Consider the following 18,625-nt stretch of genomic DNA (forward strand, 5'->3'; position numbering starts at 1 on the left):
ATGAGGCATCAGCAAAAAAAGGGGGAAAAGAAGGAGGGGAAAGGATGAGGTTCCCCACACTGTAAAAGCCAATCGACTAATATATGTTGGCAAGGCTCGGTTGTTACTATGGTGATGGATGCATCAGTGCCCACACACGCACACACACACACAGACACACACACACACAGACACACACACACACATGCTGTATTTCTTAAACCAGACCTCAAGCAGGACCCTGGGTGTATTGTGGGTCTGTGTGCGTGCTCCATCTGTGTGTGCAAGCGTGAGCGTCGGCTTTGTGGCCCTGACCCGAGGGCGGAGCTTTGGCTGGAGCGGTGCTGTTTTGTGTTCCTCGCAGCCAAATGAGGCGGGAGCACCAGATCTCACTCGCTGAGCTGGAAAAGCGCTCGCACACAAGCCTCACGGACCCCAACCCCGAGTCGCACCAGTCAGCACCGGAGACCTGTGGGTGCTTGTGTCGTTCTCACAAGAAAAGAGACGGCAATGAAGGGAATTCTGAAATCAGAACAAATGCCAGTCGTTTACTTTATCAGGGTAGGACGTGTTTAGAGTAGATGTAGAAAGAGCAACTGCAGGACTGGTGGAAAAAATAGATGACAAATGGGGGAGTTCTGTCAGATTTATAAGGCTAATGATGAAAAAGACGTTTAAAAAAATTTATTCTGTTTTATTATTCCAAGAATACATGTTGATCTCAGGTGAATACATCAGATTCATTACAACGTGGGGAAATTAGAAATAATACTATCTAAGGCAATGTCAATTGTCAATGCCTCCGCTGCATATCGCTGCCTGTTGATTCAGCCCCCCCTCCAGCCCACATCCACCGGGAGGCTCCAACAGGGGCTAAAAGATATTTGCACATTACTCCCAATTATATTCTCATAATCATATCTGGGGAAGTGATCCAATCAGAGCCTAGACGCCTAAACCCTAACTCTGTTATGCTGCTGCAATAGAAATTGTAACCGTGGGTTGTTTGAATGAAATATCCAAACGTTTCAATGTATTAAAAAACAACTTCTAATGACTTCATATTTTAAATGATTTAACACATGTAAATACGTTTAGGTGCCCTGTAAAAACAGCTGTATGTTATTTCCATTGATCGTGAGATTTTCAGACTCGGGTCATGGAGTTTGAAGGAGTTGAGCCTTTATCAGGTCAGCATTTGTTCTTTGAAAGCTACAGGTGAACCTATGATTGGTTAAAGATGAATGTGGGTGTGAAGGAAAAAGGGATAGATTAGGGGATGAATGTGTTTAAGTACAGGGTGACATTGATGGATATTGCAAGTAAATTGTGTCTGTGGTTCTTATCTGTGTCTTCCAACATGCCCCGGAGTTTCTTTCAGTCGCTCAGACAGACAGAATGGAATCAGATGATGGGGAGTTGCTCTAAACCCTGACACCTGGATTCTCTGGCCTGTCCTCAGCCTAAAAGACAAACTTGACACGCGTGCTCCACATTCGCACACAGGGAGACAATGACCGGTTGTGAAAAATGTCCACAGAGTAGAAATAATTGCACACAGCCACTCTCATCCATGTGTCTGTGTTCCATTGTTCATCGGTCACAGAGCCACACTTAGCATTTCTCAGAAACACTGTGGATGAATCTGACAGAAAGAAAAAAATCCAAAGCTAATTATAGATCCGCAGCACATATTTCCATTCATCACGGCTGTTTACATGGAAACGGAGTGTTACATATACTGAGTAGTAGCCTAACTACTGTAATTAAGCTACAGGAGCCTCTTTTCTATTCAGACTCTATAAACATGAGAAGGAGACAGAAGAGGATGCTAATGGTGAGTCTCATACTGCTGTCATCAAGCTGCCAATCAGAAGGTCACAAATCATCTCTGTGTGTACAAATCGCCTCCAACTCGATTTTGATTGTAATTTCCTGTGTGACCCAGCAGTTTGCCGTCTCCACCCTCTGTAACTCTGGGCGTTAATTTGTATCGTTGCAGATGGGGCACCGCTGAGCGAGCTGTCATGGCCTTCATCACTGGCGGTGGTAGCTGTCTCCTTCTCTGGCCTCTTCACCTTCGTCTTCCTCATGCTGGCCTGCCTCTGCTGCAAGAAGGGAGACATGGGCTTCAAGGTGAGCTCAGGGCTGCCCCCTGCTGGTTCCCCCTGGTGAGGGGAGCACAGACTTGTGTTTACAGATGATGCATCAGGATCCTCACAAACAATGTGTTAACAAAACTTGTTGTCGTGTGACTGAATTTAAAGAGAAGGTTTCCATAATTTTTTCCCCCATGCTGCTCTAAAACAATGTGCCAGTTTTAGATAATACAATATAATTATTTTTTGTTGAATATACTCAATTACATAAGTGAAAGCAAAGCATCCTAACTTATTGAGTTGATTTCTGTTGATGACTTCATTCAATTGAATTAATTTTCATTTATGAGATATTGTTATATTTTATGATACAACTCAACTCTATTAAGTTAATTTGATTAATTACATTTATTTGACATTATGGAATTGATCTTGACATCTAAGGGGAACATTTCTGCCCCATATTTGTTGTAGTGAAATCTATTTACATTCGTGATGTACCCATTGAATTTTATAAAAAAACAACAACAAAAAAAAGCAATCAATTATTTTTCCACAGCCAATTATTTTGCAGATAGTTTTCTCGGCTAACAAAATCATTGTTATGTTTTGACATTTAAAAAAAAATATATATAGTTCTTGCTAAAGCCCAAAATTTTAATATTGTAAAAATATTTTTTGTGTCTTTTGGAAAGTTCTGATCCTCACATTAGAGAAGCTACAATTAGACAACATTTTGGAATCAGAAATCACTCAAACAATTGACCGATTCCAAAGGAGGGGCTAGACATTTTCTTTCTTTGTATGGGTGTTTTCTCCTCCAGCCCAATGTCTGATGAGACTGGCTCCAAGTTAATAGTTGGAGGGATGATTTTCAAGGACTCCCTGGAGGCATCAAAATTATAAAATTATATATTCTTCAGTGCTGATCAGCCCAATTTTCTAATCTAAATATTTTGCTGAAAAGTGTTACCTCGTTGTATAAAGTAAACGAGGGAATGAAACACTCCCACCCACCCAAGGCCGGCCCACATTGTCTCTGTGTTGCCTTCAGCTGCCAGCAGGACTCAGCCACGCCGTGTCCAACATCAGCGATGAAGTGAGCGGCTGATGAAGGCTAACGGAGACTGACAGAGGCAGGGGAGAAACTCAAGAGCTTCAAGTCTCCCACTAACAAGCTGCTCCTTGGACAGAATCAGCATCAAAACATTTCTAAATTTTTCGCTCGTGCATTTTAATGTTACTCGCTCGGATAAATGGATGAATCACAGCCCCGACTGAACAGCAGCCTTCTGCTAAAATCCCTTATGCAGATCATGTTTGGCTGATTGTTGTTTGTTAGAAAGATGCAAAAAGCAGGAGGATGGTGCAGGAGAGAGAATGAGAGCAGAGCATCTTGTTTCTTGCTCAGAGTGGTGAGCGACAGGCCTCCTGAGCTCATCATGAACTGTGAGAGCAGCCTGTGGTAGGTACATGCTGCAGGGGCAAATGTGGGACTAATGAGCATAGAGAGGCACCGTGAACAACTTCTGGACTTTCTGGATTTTTTTTTGTTTGCATGTGTCTTTCACAAACCAGGTTGCATTTGCTAAACGTGTGTAGTATATTAATAACCTGCAGGAACAGTGGGAGGTTAGGTGTGGGTCTGCTTTCCATTCACTTTGAAGGATTTGCTTGTGACAGGAGGGGCGCTCCAACTGTAAAAACAGAATCTGACAACAATTAATTCACTTTGTCAACCGTGGCCCATGCTGGTTCACCGTGCCACCCCCCCCCCCGGCCGAGCTGGTTCTAGGAAAAGAGGCGAGGATCTTTTTACAAGAATCAATTTTAAGTCTCTGCCTTTTGCCACGCCACTCTAAAAATCAATAGGCAAGGTCAGTAGGCAGGTGTTTCATCAGATGATTAGCTCACAAAACACTGATGAAGGTTGTGAGTAAATGGTCTTTAAATGGTCTGTATTTATACCAAGCTATTAAAGTCTTGGTAAAAAAAAAGGCCTAAAGGAAGTTGACGTTTTAGAAGAAGCTAACGGACAGATTTCAATAACAAGAAAGCACATTGTTGGAGGAGTTTTCAGTTGTCAGGCCCATTGAAATCCATCAATCCATCCATCTGTGCATAATCTATACCTTTTATTCTTTTGAGGGTCAGGGGGGGGGCAGGTTACTAGGGTATTGCAGTGTTATAGGAGATCCTATACGGACATCCTCCAGAGCGAATGAATACGGGAGGGACCTGAACTCTGATAGATGTTGTTGTGAACGCTTCCGAGCAGCGAATCTCCTGCTGCGTTGTTCATGTTGGAAAGGTAAACTTCGATGAAAGTCTAGACCCAATTCGGCGGTCAATCCTCCGCAGGTCAAGAAACGGCTAGAACTGGCCACCTTCAGCGCTAGAATGTCAGATATTATGAAAATATGCAGGTAATACAGGTTGACTTGAGTCCATAAAGTATATGTTTGTCTCTGAAATGGTTCCAAACACGACACGCTGCTGTAATGGTTCATGTACTTCAAGCTTTGACTTATCAAATCTCTTCATTTGGCGGCCTCACAGAACGGTGAAATGGTTTCCACTTCTCTATCTTGCTCTCTTGGCACCAGCTCGACACTCAACATTTCACTCGTGAGGTGTGCTTGCTCGTGTGGGACTGAAAAAATAATAACAAGTACGTCGTTTCCAAAAAGCTTCATTATTCCTCTCCATGGCGATGCTCTTACTGGAGCGTGCAGTGTTGGAGGCAGGATATTAAGTGCTTTCTAAACTGAAGGCTCTCCGGGGAGCGATGCAAGGCTGACTCACAGCCAGGTGCTGGCTTTCACAGCTCGCTCTGAGGAGAGTGGCAGATGGTTCTCCTGAATGAGAAACACACACAAACACACATTCCCATGTATGCACACTGGACACATGTAAACACACACACACAAACGCAGAGTGATTCACATTAATCCAGCCTGCTAACCACTCTCACTCTCTCTCTGTTTCCTCCATTTTTCTCTCCTCTCTCTCTCTCTGTGGTCGCTGCATGTGGGAGATAGGCTTTTTTTTATGGGTACAACACTTCATTAACCGGGGACTGAATGGACGGGTGGGTGGATGGCCCGTTGCACTACCGCCAGTATGGTTTCCCCATCACAGCCACAGTGTTACAGACACAGCTAGATTGACTTGGCTTGTTGCGGGATGTTGCTTCATGTGGCGGGATAAGCTCAGGACAGGAGTGAAGAGATGATTCCACTTAATGGCTCTGAATAAAAAGAGAGGAGACCCCTGAGTCTGAGAGATTTTCCATAATGCTCTGCTACAAAGTAAGATTATATAAGAAAGGACATAATTGCAATCGTGTTATTAGAATTACTGGGCTTCAGTCACTCATATAATCAAGCATATTTGAATAATTTGCACTACTGCACAAATTGAACTGTTGTTTTATTTTTTCCTCATCTGTAAAGATATATATTTAGATATATATATTTTATTTTCTATTTTAAATTTTTGATATGCTGTTTTATTCTATTTTATTGATATTCTATTTTATTCTATTTTAAACTATTTCTATTTTTATTTTTTATTTTTTGGTTGCAACTACTGAGCATTGCTTAAAGAGAGCCCGTGACCCAAGTATTTCAATGCCAGCGACTGCTTCATGTTATCTCTGTGCATTTGACAATAAAAAAAATCTTGAATCTCATTCATCTACCACTACTCATTATTTCTTTGCTATTTTTTACCATCGTGTTAATGCATGTAAACAGTCTGTGAGCCTGTCACTGTTGAAAAGAGACTATTTACGGAGAAAGACATTAATTAGATCAATAATTAATAATAGTCTGCAATATAGTTTTATCCCTTAGGAACACATTAACACATTAAGTTTAATTATTAATTAGGTCATAATAATAGTATCAATTATTGGTCGTTTTTTAGCATTGTTGCATCACAGAAGGTTCCCTATGTATTTTCTTTTGTGTGGAGTTTCCTCCGGCTTCCAAAGACTGGATTTATATCATTGGAAACTGTAAATTGACGTGAATGGTTGTTTGTTTCTGTATGTCGGCCTTGTGACGAGCTGGCCATCTGTCCAGAGTGTACCCCGCCTCTCGCCCAACATCAGCTGCAAACGGCTGCACTCCCCCCCTGTGACCCCCAAAGGATAAGGGATATAGATAATGGATGGATGGGCTTTTTGTTTTTTACTCAGGAATTGTGCAGCTGCTGAACAAATGCTGTGAACAAAGAATCCGAGGCGCATGAGCAAATGTAAATACATAACAATGGTGCAGTTGTAATTGAACTGGATGTGTGGGATTCCAAAGGTCTCCTATGAGTTCATGCAGTTGTTTTACTGTTGACTCATGACAATAGTCTGGTAGTAGTCTACTGAGTGACTTGCTTATGCAATTTGTCAATTGTTCATATTCCGTTTCCTTTGGGTTTGTATCTTCCACTGCAGTTTCTTCTTAGTGTCTCTTGCCAGACAGTTGATCTACGTCTGATGTGAGGTTATTCATGTGAGGGGAAGGAAGAGACTCGATGTAGGATAATGAAATATCTGGTCACAAAACCACATTGATATCTGTCCCTGTCCAGTACTTTTGTGGGGTATTACTTTACAATATATTATTAATTTCTCTACTTAAAACATATGAAGGCGTAAAAACGTGGGCCCACATTGCAGCACCACAGTGGCAGTTTGTATGAGTCAGTGTTTTTCACAATAAGAGCCTTGGTTTGTATATGAACGTTTACTGCGTATGGCAGAGACACAACGAGAGACAGAAGAGCTTTGTGTAGACAGTTTGAATAGCACTATGCATTAGTGTGTTCCTCTACGGCGTCTTAGCAGTGACCCACACAGAGCATCCCACAATGCACATGTCTTATGTATATGGTTGGGTGGGCGGGCCTCAGTGCATCTACATGTCCTCACAGCGGAGCCATTGTCTCCCACCGTCTCAGTGGCGGGATGGTCTGCAGCCGATGACTAATCCCAGTTTGTGTGTTTGCACCAGGAGTTTGAAAACACAGAGGGAGAGGAGTACCAGGCAGATCTCTCCGTCCGGGCCTCGCCTTCCGCCCAGAATGGCCCAGAGGTCTACATCCTTCCCCTCACTGAGGTCTCCCTGCCCGTGTCCAAGCAGCCCGGCAGATCCAGTAAGACGCTGCACAACACCATCTACACATTTAAAATATTATACAAATGACCTGTGTAGCACCCCAACACTGTTTTTGAGGTCCTTCCTCATGTTTCTCTATTTTTTTTATCATCTTATTGTCTCTTTTATGTTTTGCAGTATTTGGAATTAACTCCCAGCTCCTTAGTGTCTTTAAAGTGATCTTCCACCACACCAACAGAGACTGTTAAATCTGGAATGGTCCAACACTCCCCTTATGAAACCACATTTAAATTCACTACATCAAGATATATTTATTATATTGATTAGATATAGATTTATTTGGATCTGCTCTAAATTGTCCTTTTTAAAGTCAAGATACAGATTTTTTAGAAATCAAGGGAGAATGTGAAGAAGACCATAAAATTAGTTTATGGCAGATCTTTCCTGCTCTATTGACTTTGATGGGATACATTTTAGTAGCTGGAACAGATGTGATTCATCTCATTTCTTATTTTCGTATTTTTTGTCCCTTCATTCTCAGCCTCTCATTGTAAAGAATCAGACCTTATTATTTCTGGAGCTCTTTGTGTTACATTTAATTCAATCCAATATGATGCATCTTCCTATTTTTTTTTAACAATATTTTTTATTGAAGTTTCAAGTGCATATCAAACTTTATGAAGAATTTACAAACATTTTCATTTACATCCCCTCGAACAGCCACTCATTACCACAGACATAGAAAAAAGAAATAAATAAAATGGACAATGACAACAGACATCAAACTAATGGAGTAAAAATAAAAATAAATAAAAATAAAAATAAGAAAAAAAAAAAAAAAAAGGCAGGATAATTTCACAACCTGTCAGTTTTATCTGTTTCATTGGTCAAAAATGACATAAATGATTCCCAAATACAAGTAAACTCCTCCTGTTTACCTTTAACAATGTATGTCAATCTCTCCAGTCCAAGACAAGTCATCAACTCTATATTCCTATTTTACATGATTCTTACATAACCCAGCATCAGAATATCAGCACACGTCCATGGTATGTTGGATTACAAAAGGGTTGTATTTTGTTTTCTGTATCCATGATCCCTCTCGGCCAGGTTTATTTTCTTCAGGTCATTCTGCCTCAAGCGCACGTGCATGTGTGTGGTGTGTTGTGTGTGTGTGAATCTCAGTTAACAGATCCATGGGTGCTCGATGTGCCTCTCCCTACATGACTCACTGGCTCTTTGTGCTGCACTCATACAGCCAGAAGGGAGGTGAGTCGGGGCTCAGCCTCCCAGGATGTCATTTCCACTAACGATTGGACAAGGCCGCCTCAGGCTTACAGCCAATCACCAGCCTCCCCTCCGTCCTCCATAGATACCGCTGCATGATTGGTCCAGGTGTTGCAGGGCGAGCAATGGATAAATGGCGAAAGGAGACGAGATCATGACAGAGGGAAGAAAGTCTCCCTTCACTGAGTCAGCAGGAGAATCACACATTCTTCCTTTCTTATGTCGTAGCTGTCAAATTGTATTTGAATGTATAATGTTTGCAGCCTTTGAATTTGGTTTGCTAATTTATGACAAAGGTCAAGGACCGAAAGGGCTTTTCCTTTAACATCATGTACGTCACAAGTCATTATCCCCCCCCCACACACACACACAGACACACACACACACACTTACATACATGTTGAAATGAGCCTAGTGATTCCACAAAAGGTCAGTTTTACTAGTGAATCTATGAATGGTGTATTCAATGAGCCAAGCATCACTCATACAGGCATATTTACACAATATTTTCCATTGATCAGACAGTGCTGTTTCTCACTTGTTGCTCTAATCTTTAATTTAAGAGGTCACACAAAGCTTTCCAACCGAGAACTGAGGCTCGATGCATCAAAGCGAGTGTTTAAAATGATTGTGTGCATGTGTGTGCGTGTGTTTGTGTGTGTGTATCATTCCGTGAGCTCACTGATCCTGCAGCCCCACTGGACCGGACCACCTTCTCCGGGAATGCAATGAGTGGGACGGGAATGCGCACTCACGCTCACACATTCCACATTTGGAATAATAACCACGTCTTCATTTCTCTCTCTCTCTCCATCTGGAGCGAGGTGGCGGAGGCTGCAGAAGTGCGGGTCTGTTATCACCGTGACAACCTCTGCCTAGTGTTCCAGTGGAGAATGGGCCTTATGTGTGCCTCTATATGAGTGTGAGTGTGTGTGTGTGTGTGTGTGCGTGCGTGAGTGTGTGTGTGTGTGTGTGTGTGTGTGTGTGTGTGCTTGGTTGACTGGTACCAGGAGACACAGCATGAGCGTGTGAGCTGTCCAGCCAAACAATGGCCCTGATTTAGGCCGGCTGGGCGGTGGGCGAGCATAAGGCCGGGCTGAAACGTCCGAGGAACGCACCAGCGGAGGACTGGCATTATGGGCAGAATACAGTGAGGGGTCTGTGACAGGATGAGGAGAGACAGGGGCAGAGTGGTGGCATGCACCAGGACCTCAGAGCGGGGAGGGGGGGCTGCAGATAGGGGCGGTGAGTGTGTGTGTGACAGAGGTCTTTTCTGCCTCTGACAGAGCAGTGCTTGTGTCCTGTTTGGCTGAGGAATGCTGCTGTCCCGGCTGACAGGGGATCATTATGTGGGCCTCATGTCACCACTGGACGTCTTGAAGCTGCACACAGAGCTGGCGCCTCAAACGGCACACCACCGACATGCGTGACGGTCACACCAGGTGCGATACACCAGCAGATCTTCTCAGCGCTCGGGGGGCCAGAGTTCCCTCTCAGAACTCCCGCGTCGACCCATCAGCAGATCGGCTCCACCGGCTCCAGGCTGCGGTAGTCCTTTCCCATCTCGCTGTGCTTATTTGAAGATTTAAATGAAGTCCGTACAGGAACCAGAGACTTCGGTGTTCGCCTGGCAGCTGGAGGGACATGATGTGTGTTTGTGTGTCCCAGTTGGAAGATGAGCTCGGTGATAGTGGGAGCGAGAGGCAGCATGGCGAGCTTGTTCAGCTGTGCGAGGGCTCGGGGGTTAAACCCCGCCGAGGCTCTCTCTCTCACACACACACACACACACACACGCTGGGACCACGGGCTCTTTCTCAAGTACACACCATGAGGCTAAGACGCCCGGGGCGGAGGCCGGGGCCACGGGCTCTCGGTTCTCACACTCTGGAGCAGCACCAGGTCCCAGCCTGGGACTGGGACTTGAGTCACGGCGCTCAGAGTGGCCGGCCGCTCCACTGCTCCATCAGCATCTCCATTCTTGAAACATGAGGATTCATGGAGGTATTTGATTTTGTGAACAACTCAGTTTAAATCGTGCTGTGTTTGTAGTGAATTGTATATATTGGCTTTATATACAACAAAGTTTTTGTTTTTTTATTATCTGGGAAGTAACAGGTTTGAGTTGATTTTCCTTCCGGGTGATCTCTCCTCCTTAGTTGACTTTTTATTGATAAAATGTTTGGCTGAGCGCAGCTTCTATTTTGTCTGTTTCCCTGCTCAGCGTTTTTATTCTACATCTTTAAACTCTCTATTTCTTTCCGTCTAAACCTTTTTTTTTCAGATATCTCTTTTGAGTATTTTCATCATAATCTCTACTTTCCAACCATGGCAATATCTCATCTAAATGTAATCTTGCATCTTTTCTTTGTTTTTCTGTCCCCTTCCAGTCCAGCTGCTGAAATCCTCAGACCTTGGCCGCCATAGTCTTCTATATCTAAAGGAGATTGGACATGGTTGGTTTGGCAAGGTAAGACATGCAATTTTTTTTTTTTTTTTTTAAACAGACACAGTCACCCACAGTGTTTGGGTCTGAAACAACACCTTTGTTTTCATCATCGCATGCTTTGATTGTCTCTGCTGCACTAAATGTACTGTGAAGTTCTTCCTGCTCCGTGAGGAATGCGAGGGTAATGCGAGGATGATGATGTCAGTCCGGCGAAGCTAATCTCTGGCGCTTGTGTCATGGTGTTGATTCCATGGGAGGGAGAGTTCCCAGTCCCACTGAATTTGTTTTACAATTTACTCCACAGTACATGCCACTGCAACGCTTCCTATGTTCTGCTACTGCATTATTCCAATACTAGTTTTATCTGATCTCACTTTCTAACCACATGCTGTTGCCGATTGTGGTCAATTTGAACCCACACTCCTAGAGTTTGGTGGAATTTTTTTTCTCAGCTACTTCCACGTGTGTGCACTTTCTTAGGTTCTGCTGGGCGAGGTCAATGTGGGTCTCAGCACTACCCAGGTGGTGGTGAAGGAGCTGAAGGCCAGTGCCAGTGTCCAGGATCAGATGCAGTTCCTGGAAGAGGTGCAGCCATACCGGTCAGTTCACCAGTCCATAGCGTTTTTAAGTATTTATATATATTATCAGTATTAATCAAATTATTGCATGTATGATGTGCATTCATTCCTTCTCACATGCCGTCTCCTCTACCAGGACCCTCCAGCACCCAGCCCTCCTGCAGTGTCTGGCACAGTGCTCCGAGGTTACTCCCTATCTGCTGGTCATGGAGTTTTGCCCTCTGGTGGGACACAGTTTAATTATTTGTATCTATTTTTGTTTTCTTGGTGTCGTGTCGTTTGTTGCATTCAGAAGCTCACACTCCCTAATCTCCTTCTCATCCTCTCAGGGTGATCTGAAGAGTTACCTCCGCGGTTGTCGAGTTGCTGATTCCGAGACTCCCGACCCTCTGATACTCCAGCGAATGGCTTGTGACATTGCCTCAGGGCTTCTCCACCTCCACAAATACAACTTCATACACAGGTACAGCTCTATACACCTTCATCAACCCTGAAACATTGATGCCCTTGAAAGGAAGAACCAACCAGAATGGTCAGTCTGCCCCCTGCTGGTCTCTCCCTGCAACAGCATCCTGGTGCTGCCTGAGTAGTGGTCACAAACTCCAGCATCAGTGATTTTGTTGCCGGGGGTGAGCCCCTCTCACTCCTAGCCATGTGGTGGCTGCCATAGTAACCAGTCAGTGGCTGGTGGGCTAGAAAAGCTCCGGGTTCGTGGAGGAGGTGATATGAAGTGACTTAATTTAGTTCACCTGTACATGGTCATGCAAAGATGTAAAAAAACGTTAAATTATTTTCGACACATTATGTGCTACCTCCACCAATGAGGTTATGTTTCATGTTGTTTGTTTGTAGCAGGATTACACATAAACAACTGAGCTGATTCTATGAGATATAATAGTTTTCAGCATAGTTACAAAATCATATGTTTCAGTAAACAGAAAAATGTGTAAACCCAGTGTTTGCTAAAAAGAATAAATCACTTTCCACTGCATAATGTTCTGAATGAAAAGTGTAGAGTAAAAGTTCAGCCGGAACTTGTTAAAGGGTATTCTATGAAATAGGGGTATTTTAATGCACAAAGGATGCATTGTTTCAGAGAAGTGAATTTCTTCTATCTCTCCACCGACAGAGACTTGGCCTTGCGAAACTGCCTGCTAACTTCAGAAATGTCTGTGAAGATCGGAGATTATGGCTTTTCTCACAGCCGATACAAGGTCGCACTGACTTTTGATAGTCTCTACCTTTTATTTTCCAATTTAACTTGTCTTTTTAGTACTTAACTGTTTTTTTGTTCTTTTGGTTGTTATTTTATTATCTTCTGCAGGAGGACTACTACGTTACACAGGATCAGATTTGGGTGGCCCTGCGCTGGATTGCGCCTGAACTCATAGACGAGGTCCACGGAAACCTGCTGGTTGTTGACCAAACCAAAAGCAGCAACATATGGTGAGATATTCCAAATGTGACTTTCTGTACATATCATAGCATTTTTATTGAGAGAACATAAGCATTACATTTATCAAAATAAAAACATGGTTCTATACTGTACGCTGTATTCACGAATTGCTTTCATGTCGATTTGTAGGAGATCGTATCGCCAGAATCTTCATTGGTTGTTTGTCTTTTCCTTGTTTTCTCAGTTGTGGGAAGATTTATGCATGAAAAACAGAATGAGTTCAGTTCAAAATCTTTCCTTTATTCATGAACCACATATTTACAGCAAAGGGGTACTCGACACATAACATAAAGAATGTCTGGAATGATGGAATTGATCATATCTGACACGTGAGTGGCGAACACGCTTAATGGTTACTTCCTCCCCGGCTGCAGGTCACTGGGGGTGACTGTGTGGGAGCTGTTTGAGCTGGGAAACCAGCCGTACAGACACTACTCTGACAGACAGGTGCTGACATATGCTGTGAAGGAGGAGCAGCTCAAACTACCCAAACCCCACGTGCAATTCCCCCTGGCTGAGCGCTGGTGAGACACGGTTGCCTGCCGACACACTCGGGGATTCACACTGTGCATACACATAAGTCAGAATGTTATGTATCCTCCTGAAAGCACCAGATATACATTTTCTACTTTAAGAGGCCTTCGATTATCTAAAGGACCAATTACTTTCTACCGAATCACTATGTCCCGTTTTTAAAATTGGTTTCTGCTTATGCTGGCGCACCAGTTCATTGTAGCAATATTTCTCTTTGCCAGCAAGAGCAGATGATCAATACTCTTCCTATTTTTTAAGATCCCCCTGGCATCGACCAGAGTTGAATCACCTCATTCATCTTAACCAGGGGAAGCCAGCCAAATACGGTTTTTATTTATTTATCTTTCAAAATTGTTTGCCACTGAATTTCAATGGGGACCAGTGCTGAAGAGCCTCTCTCACAACACACACTCACACACACAGTGTAAACATGTCCTGTCAGCAACTTCGCTGCACTTCCTTCATACACACACATTATTTTAATGGCTAGATACAATAACAAGTGGTATTGCTGGGTGTTGTTGGAGAGTGTTGATTTCAAAAGTTCTCTTGTATATCACCTCATTGTTCATCTAGAATCAATTCTTGACATTCTGCCTATCCCTCTCTCCCTTTAAATTAAAACCAAAGGTAGAAAGAATTGCTTCCCAGTGTCTTCACATGCAATCTGACTGGTAATGTGTTTCCATTCTAAGCTCTCTTGCTCTGTTTTTCTTCTTTTCTCCCTCTCCTCTCTGTCCAGGTATGAGGTGATGCAGTTCTGCTGGCTTCAGCCCGAGCTGAGACCCAGCAGCGAGGAGGTTCACCTCCTGGTCACGTACCTCTGTGCCAAAGGCTCCAGTGAAGCCGAAGAGGACTTTGAACAACGCTGGAATGCCTTGAGACCCAACCTGCTTGGCAGTACCTTTCACACGGCCACGTCCACGGCCCTAATCCTGACCCCTTCCCCCCCACCAGCTGACGTCTCTGGTGCAGACCAAACCCAGGCAGTGGAGCTGGCCTCCTCTGCATCCTCCTCCTTCCCCCTCCTGGAACACTTCAATGACAGCTACCAGTCAGACACCGGGGACGACCTACTGACCGTGACAGAGACCAGCCATGGTCTCAACTTTGAGTACAAGTGGGAACTGGCCCGAGCCGAGCAGCCGTACTGCTCTTCCTTCACCAGTGGGCCACTGGGGCAGGGGAACCCATATTACCAGGATATTTATTATTCAAGCCAAGGAAGCACCTCAGGAGTCTGCAAGACTGACAGCCTGACCTCAGATACATCCCTGTCCTATTACGAACCCGAACACCCAGCTGTGGTCCCAGTGTTGAGTGCCCACAGCCCCTCCGTCAGCAGCGAGTACTATATCCGCATAGAGGAACCAGTTGAATGTAACATTAACCTGGATGACAGCATTGTGGACTACAGCCCAGGACTGGAGGCCAGCAACAGCAGGTTGTCCTCTGAGAGTCGCACTGGTTCATCGGTGGCACAGCCCAGTGCTTACTGGTCAACTGCTGACAACGCTAAATCTGCTGCCTCCGACTCGGATTCAAGCCCCACTGTTCAGCTCACCATCGACCCGCTGCTGCGACAGGCACCCAGCGCAAGCCCTGTGAAGGTACGCCACTCCCACAGCCGCATCTCATCCAATCAGGAGGAAGCAATCTACTGTGAACAGTCTTCAGCATACAAACCATGCCGCCAAGCCCGTCTGCCTGAACCGGATACCTCACCGGAGACAAACCATGTGCATCCAGTGGGGCGGCTGGAAAACACACGCAGTCTGTCACATGCAGTAAGCAGCCCCAGCTTAGGCTTCTGCGACCCCTACCTTGAAGCAAGCACCGGCCGGAGCACAGTTAACGACAGCTGTCCTAATCTGATGGGTCCCCTCAGAAAGACGCTTCCCATTGTTAACCACATTAGTATCGATGTAGAGACAGACGACGGCCTGCTGGTGGGTCAGCGGAGAGGGGAAGACATTGAGGAGGACCTTTTCTCAGACAGTGGTAACTGGACCTCAAACCATTCAGCGAACAACAATAGCGTGAGTTTTGAAAGCAAACAGACAGAGAGTGGGCTAGATGATTATCTGGACCTTCCCTATATTTCCCATTCTAACTCAACAGAATTATGGTCTTTAACCAAGGCCACCACCAAAACCTTCCAGAGCTGCACGTCTACTGGGACTCTGGAGGCAGGAGGAGGAGATGCTGGTTGTACTGCTTGTAGCGAGCCCACTGAATTGAGTTCATACATTCACTTATGTCACAAAGAAAGAGATGAAGCTGCCACTCCAATGGAAAGGAACTTCACTGCAGGAAATAGAAGAAATATCGATTCTCACACAAGCTCCAGTGTAAACTCCAGAGGTACAGGTCACGGACTAGTGATTGAGAAATATGAAAAGCAATTGTTTCGTAACGGAGACAGACTGTACTCTGAGCCCAAGATGATCCCTGAGACGAGCTATGTCAAGTCCCCATCCTCTTTCAAGGATCCTCAGGCTGGTCAAGCAGTAGCCTTGTCAGACAAACACAGGGCTAACATGTGGGAAGGGGTTTCCTCAGGAATATCTCTTGGTCTTGGAGACAAGAGGCTAAACTGTCCAGAGACATTGGAAAGCACTAGAGCTCTGGATGGTAAAGTGAGGGTTAGAGAATCCAGCTTCAGCCTGATTGAGATCGGCGACTACAGCGAGGACGACGATGACGACCTTACAGATATTACATCAGGTATCTTTGCCGACTTCAATCTAGATTATGCTGAGGTAGAGGAGGACGAGCTAAGTCCATTGAAGACTCTGAATGGAACCCCCGACTCTGTGGACACCCTTAATCTGTCCTCATCGATGACGAGCCACAGCGATCAGGCCTTCAGCCCCGACCCCTTTAACGCCCCCATCTTGCCCAAATCCCTGGACAGTGGCTATGACACTGAGAACAACGAATCGCCAGAGTTTTTTTTCAAAGAGCTTGGAGATCCGCGAGGTGGTGATAGGAGCCCGAGCCTGGCCGGAGACCCTGAGTTTACACAGCAGGTGGGTTTAAGCCATGGTGCCTGCACTTCCATCAACACCTCAGAGCTAAAGTTAAAAAGCCTGACTGATAAGAACCCGTACAGGGACTCGGCCTACTTCTCCGACTATGATGCTGAAAATGAGAGGAGCCCTCAAGAGGAGGGCAGGAAGTTCTTTGCGGGTCCAACTAACCACGAATTCAGCCCTGAGAGATTCAGCTCTATGAGAAATAACGATCCATTCCAGAAGAAATTCAATAAAGAAGAAAACTTAGCAAATCTGAGACACATAAGAAGTTGTGCTGCGGTGAACCTCTCAGAGTCTGACCCAAGCTCACCCCATCCCCTTCCCACCCCCGGGCTGTCAATGCTAACACCGTTCCCTCCGCAGATGGGCGGCTGCCTGACCAAAGGGTCCGCCCCCGCGGAGGATGACCTCGGCCTGGAGGCGGAGCACTCAGGGGAGGAGCCTTCCTCAGAGCTCAGCGCCTCCATCGTGTCCGAACCGCCTTCCACTGTCCAGGAGGCCTCGGCCAACCACGTGGCGGGGAACAGAAGAGGTCACGATTACTCCCCGGTCCGGTCTCTGAATTCGGACTCCACCTTAACTGATTGCGGAGACGAAGGCGCCAATGAAAATGAAAATGGTGACGGCTCCACAGAGGAGGAGGAGCTGCCCGAATTCACTCACATCAGGGAGGAGACTGAGACCAGGACAGTGGGCGTGACTATAAATGAGGACGATTTTGAGGACATAGATGCGGAGGAGTGCGACTCCCAGGACAGTATTTGCGAAGAATCCAACGGCCCTGTTGTCCTGTCGACCTCCTCATCGCTGCTGGAGCTGTGTGGAGAAAACGTGAGAGCGCCACTGGAAGAGGCGGAGGATGAGGACGACTCGGACGACAGCGAGTCCGATGAAGAGTTGAGGACCTACAACATCCAGGATGAAGACAGCGAGGAGAGTGAGGAGGATTTCACCTCAGTGCCGGTGGTGGTGAGCGACTGCAGCCGGGCCCGACACCTCCGCAGCCTCCTAAAGATGCCCCCCCTCCCCACCCAGGCCTGTGACGAGCTAGAGAGGAAGAAAAAGGCGGTGTCCTTTTTTGATGGCGTCACGGTGTTCCTTTTCGACCAGGTACATTGCTACATGTGCTATGTGTATTGCCTGTTAGTGATTTGATTTGATTGTATCAGAGTTGGTGGGAAATGTTTTCGTTTATGTCCTCCAGGAGAGTCCCACAGGAGAGCTGGCCGACTACACCTTCGCCACAGGAACGGAGGAATCTCCAGAGTTAAACGCCTCGGACCATCGGCCACATCCGGACCCTGACCTTGAAGCCCAGGCCCGTGTCACATTATGTGACTCTGAAGAAACTGACGGGAGCTCAGACAAGGGTGAGTTTGTCAGGGACATTAAAACACCACACACTCGTCAGGTTGATTTATCCCAGATGATTTAGTGGAACCTCTCTGGTGTGCTTTCAGATGGGAGTTATGAATGGGAAGATGACCTTTCGCCTGACCCCCTCCCAGAGCCCCAGTCCTCACCCACATCCACCTCCAACAGTCCCGAGGTTCCCAAACCTGCAGCTGTGGCACTCAACCGTTTTATGGTCTCGCGGTTCTCCATCACACAAGTCTCTGACTCCCACATAGACTCAGCAGGTCAGTACTAACACTCTCATGCACAATTTCGACTATAGACCATATTCACGCGGCGGCCATCTTCCTCTGACGTCAGGCTAAGGATGGGAAGTCTGTCTGGGATGTCGAGTAAAGCCTGTGCAAGAATGGCGAGATGAACTTGTTTACCGTCACTTGCTTTTGAGCAAATTGAATAATGCGCAGGTGAACATGCGAACATCCCAAATAAAGGATTCAGAAACTACTTTGAATTTTACATCCATGAAGTTGAAGGAAAGCTCAGCATCTCCCCGGCAAAATACATTTTTACATTTAAGTTATCAGATGACAAACAGATGCATTGAATTGTGCTGACGTTAAATAGCAGCATAACGTTATAAAGTTTCATACCTGCTTCATTTGTACAGTAATATGACTGCGGAGCAAGTGCATCACTACAAACGTACCCCACATTAGCTGTAGGCAAATA

General features: G+C 45.4%; 1 protein-coding gene across 1 annotated transcript; it reads left to right on the forward strand.

Annotated features, from left to right (window-relative positions):
• The first annotated feature begins 347 nt into the window (after positions 1 to 347).
• On the forward strand, positions 348 to 18,188 carry aatka (apoptosis-associated tyrosine kinase a). Its single transcript, XM_061090787.1, has 13 exons — positions 348 to 450; positions 1,982 to 2,115; positions 7,094 to 7,235; positions 10,873 to 10,952; positions 11,412 to 11,530; positions 11,646 to 11,733; positions 11,839 to 11,972; positions 12,639 to 12,723; positions 12,834 to 12,955; positions 13,340 to 13,489; positions 14,242 to 17,647; positions 17,742 to 17,907; positions 17,998 to 18,188. The coding sequence occupies exons 1-13, from the start codon at positions 348 to 350 to the stop codon at positions 18,186 to 18,188; spliced, it is 4,920 nt and encodes a 1,639-aa protein (XP_060946770.1).
• Positions 18,189 to 18,625: the final 437 nt, after the last annotated feature.

This window comes from Limanda limanda, chromosome 17 (genome assembly GCF_963576545.1).
Source record: "Limanda limanda chromosome 17, fLimLim1.1, whole genome shotgun sequence".
In the NCBI taxonomy this organism is placed as follows: domain Eukaryota; kingdom Metazoa; phylum Chordata; class Actinopteri; order Pleuronectiformes; family Pleuronectidae; genus Limanda; species Limanda limanda.

Excerpts from the sequence above, each read along its gene's own strand:
- aatka (XM_061090787.1), top strand. The coding sequence starts at position 348 with ATGAGGCGGGAGCACCAGATCTCACTCGCTGAGCTGGAAAAGCGCTCG. Across the intron at positions 451-1,981 it reads CCAGTCAGCACCGGAGACCT|ATGGGGCACCGCTGAGCGAG; the intron begins GTGGGTGCTTGT and ends GTATCGTTGCAG. Across the intron at positions 7,236-10,872 it reads CAAGCAGCCCGGCAGATCCA|TCCAGCTGCTGAAATCCTCA; the intron begins GTAAGACGCTGC and ends GTCCCCTTCCAG.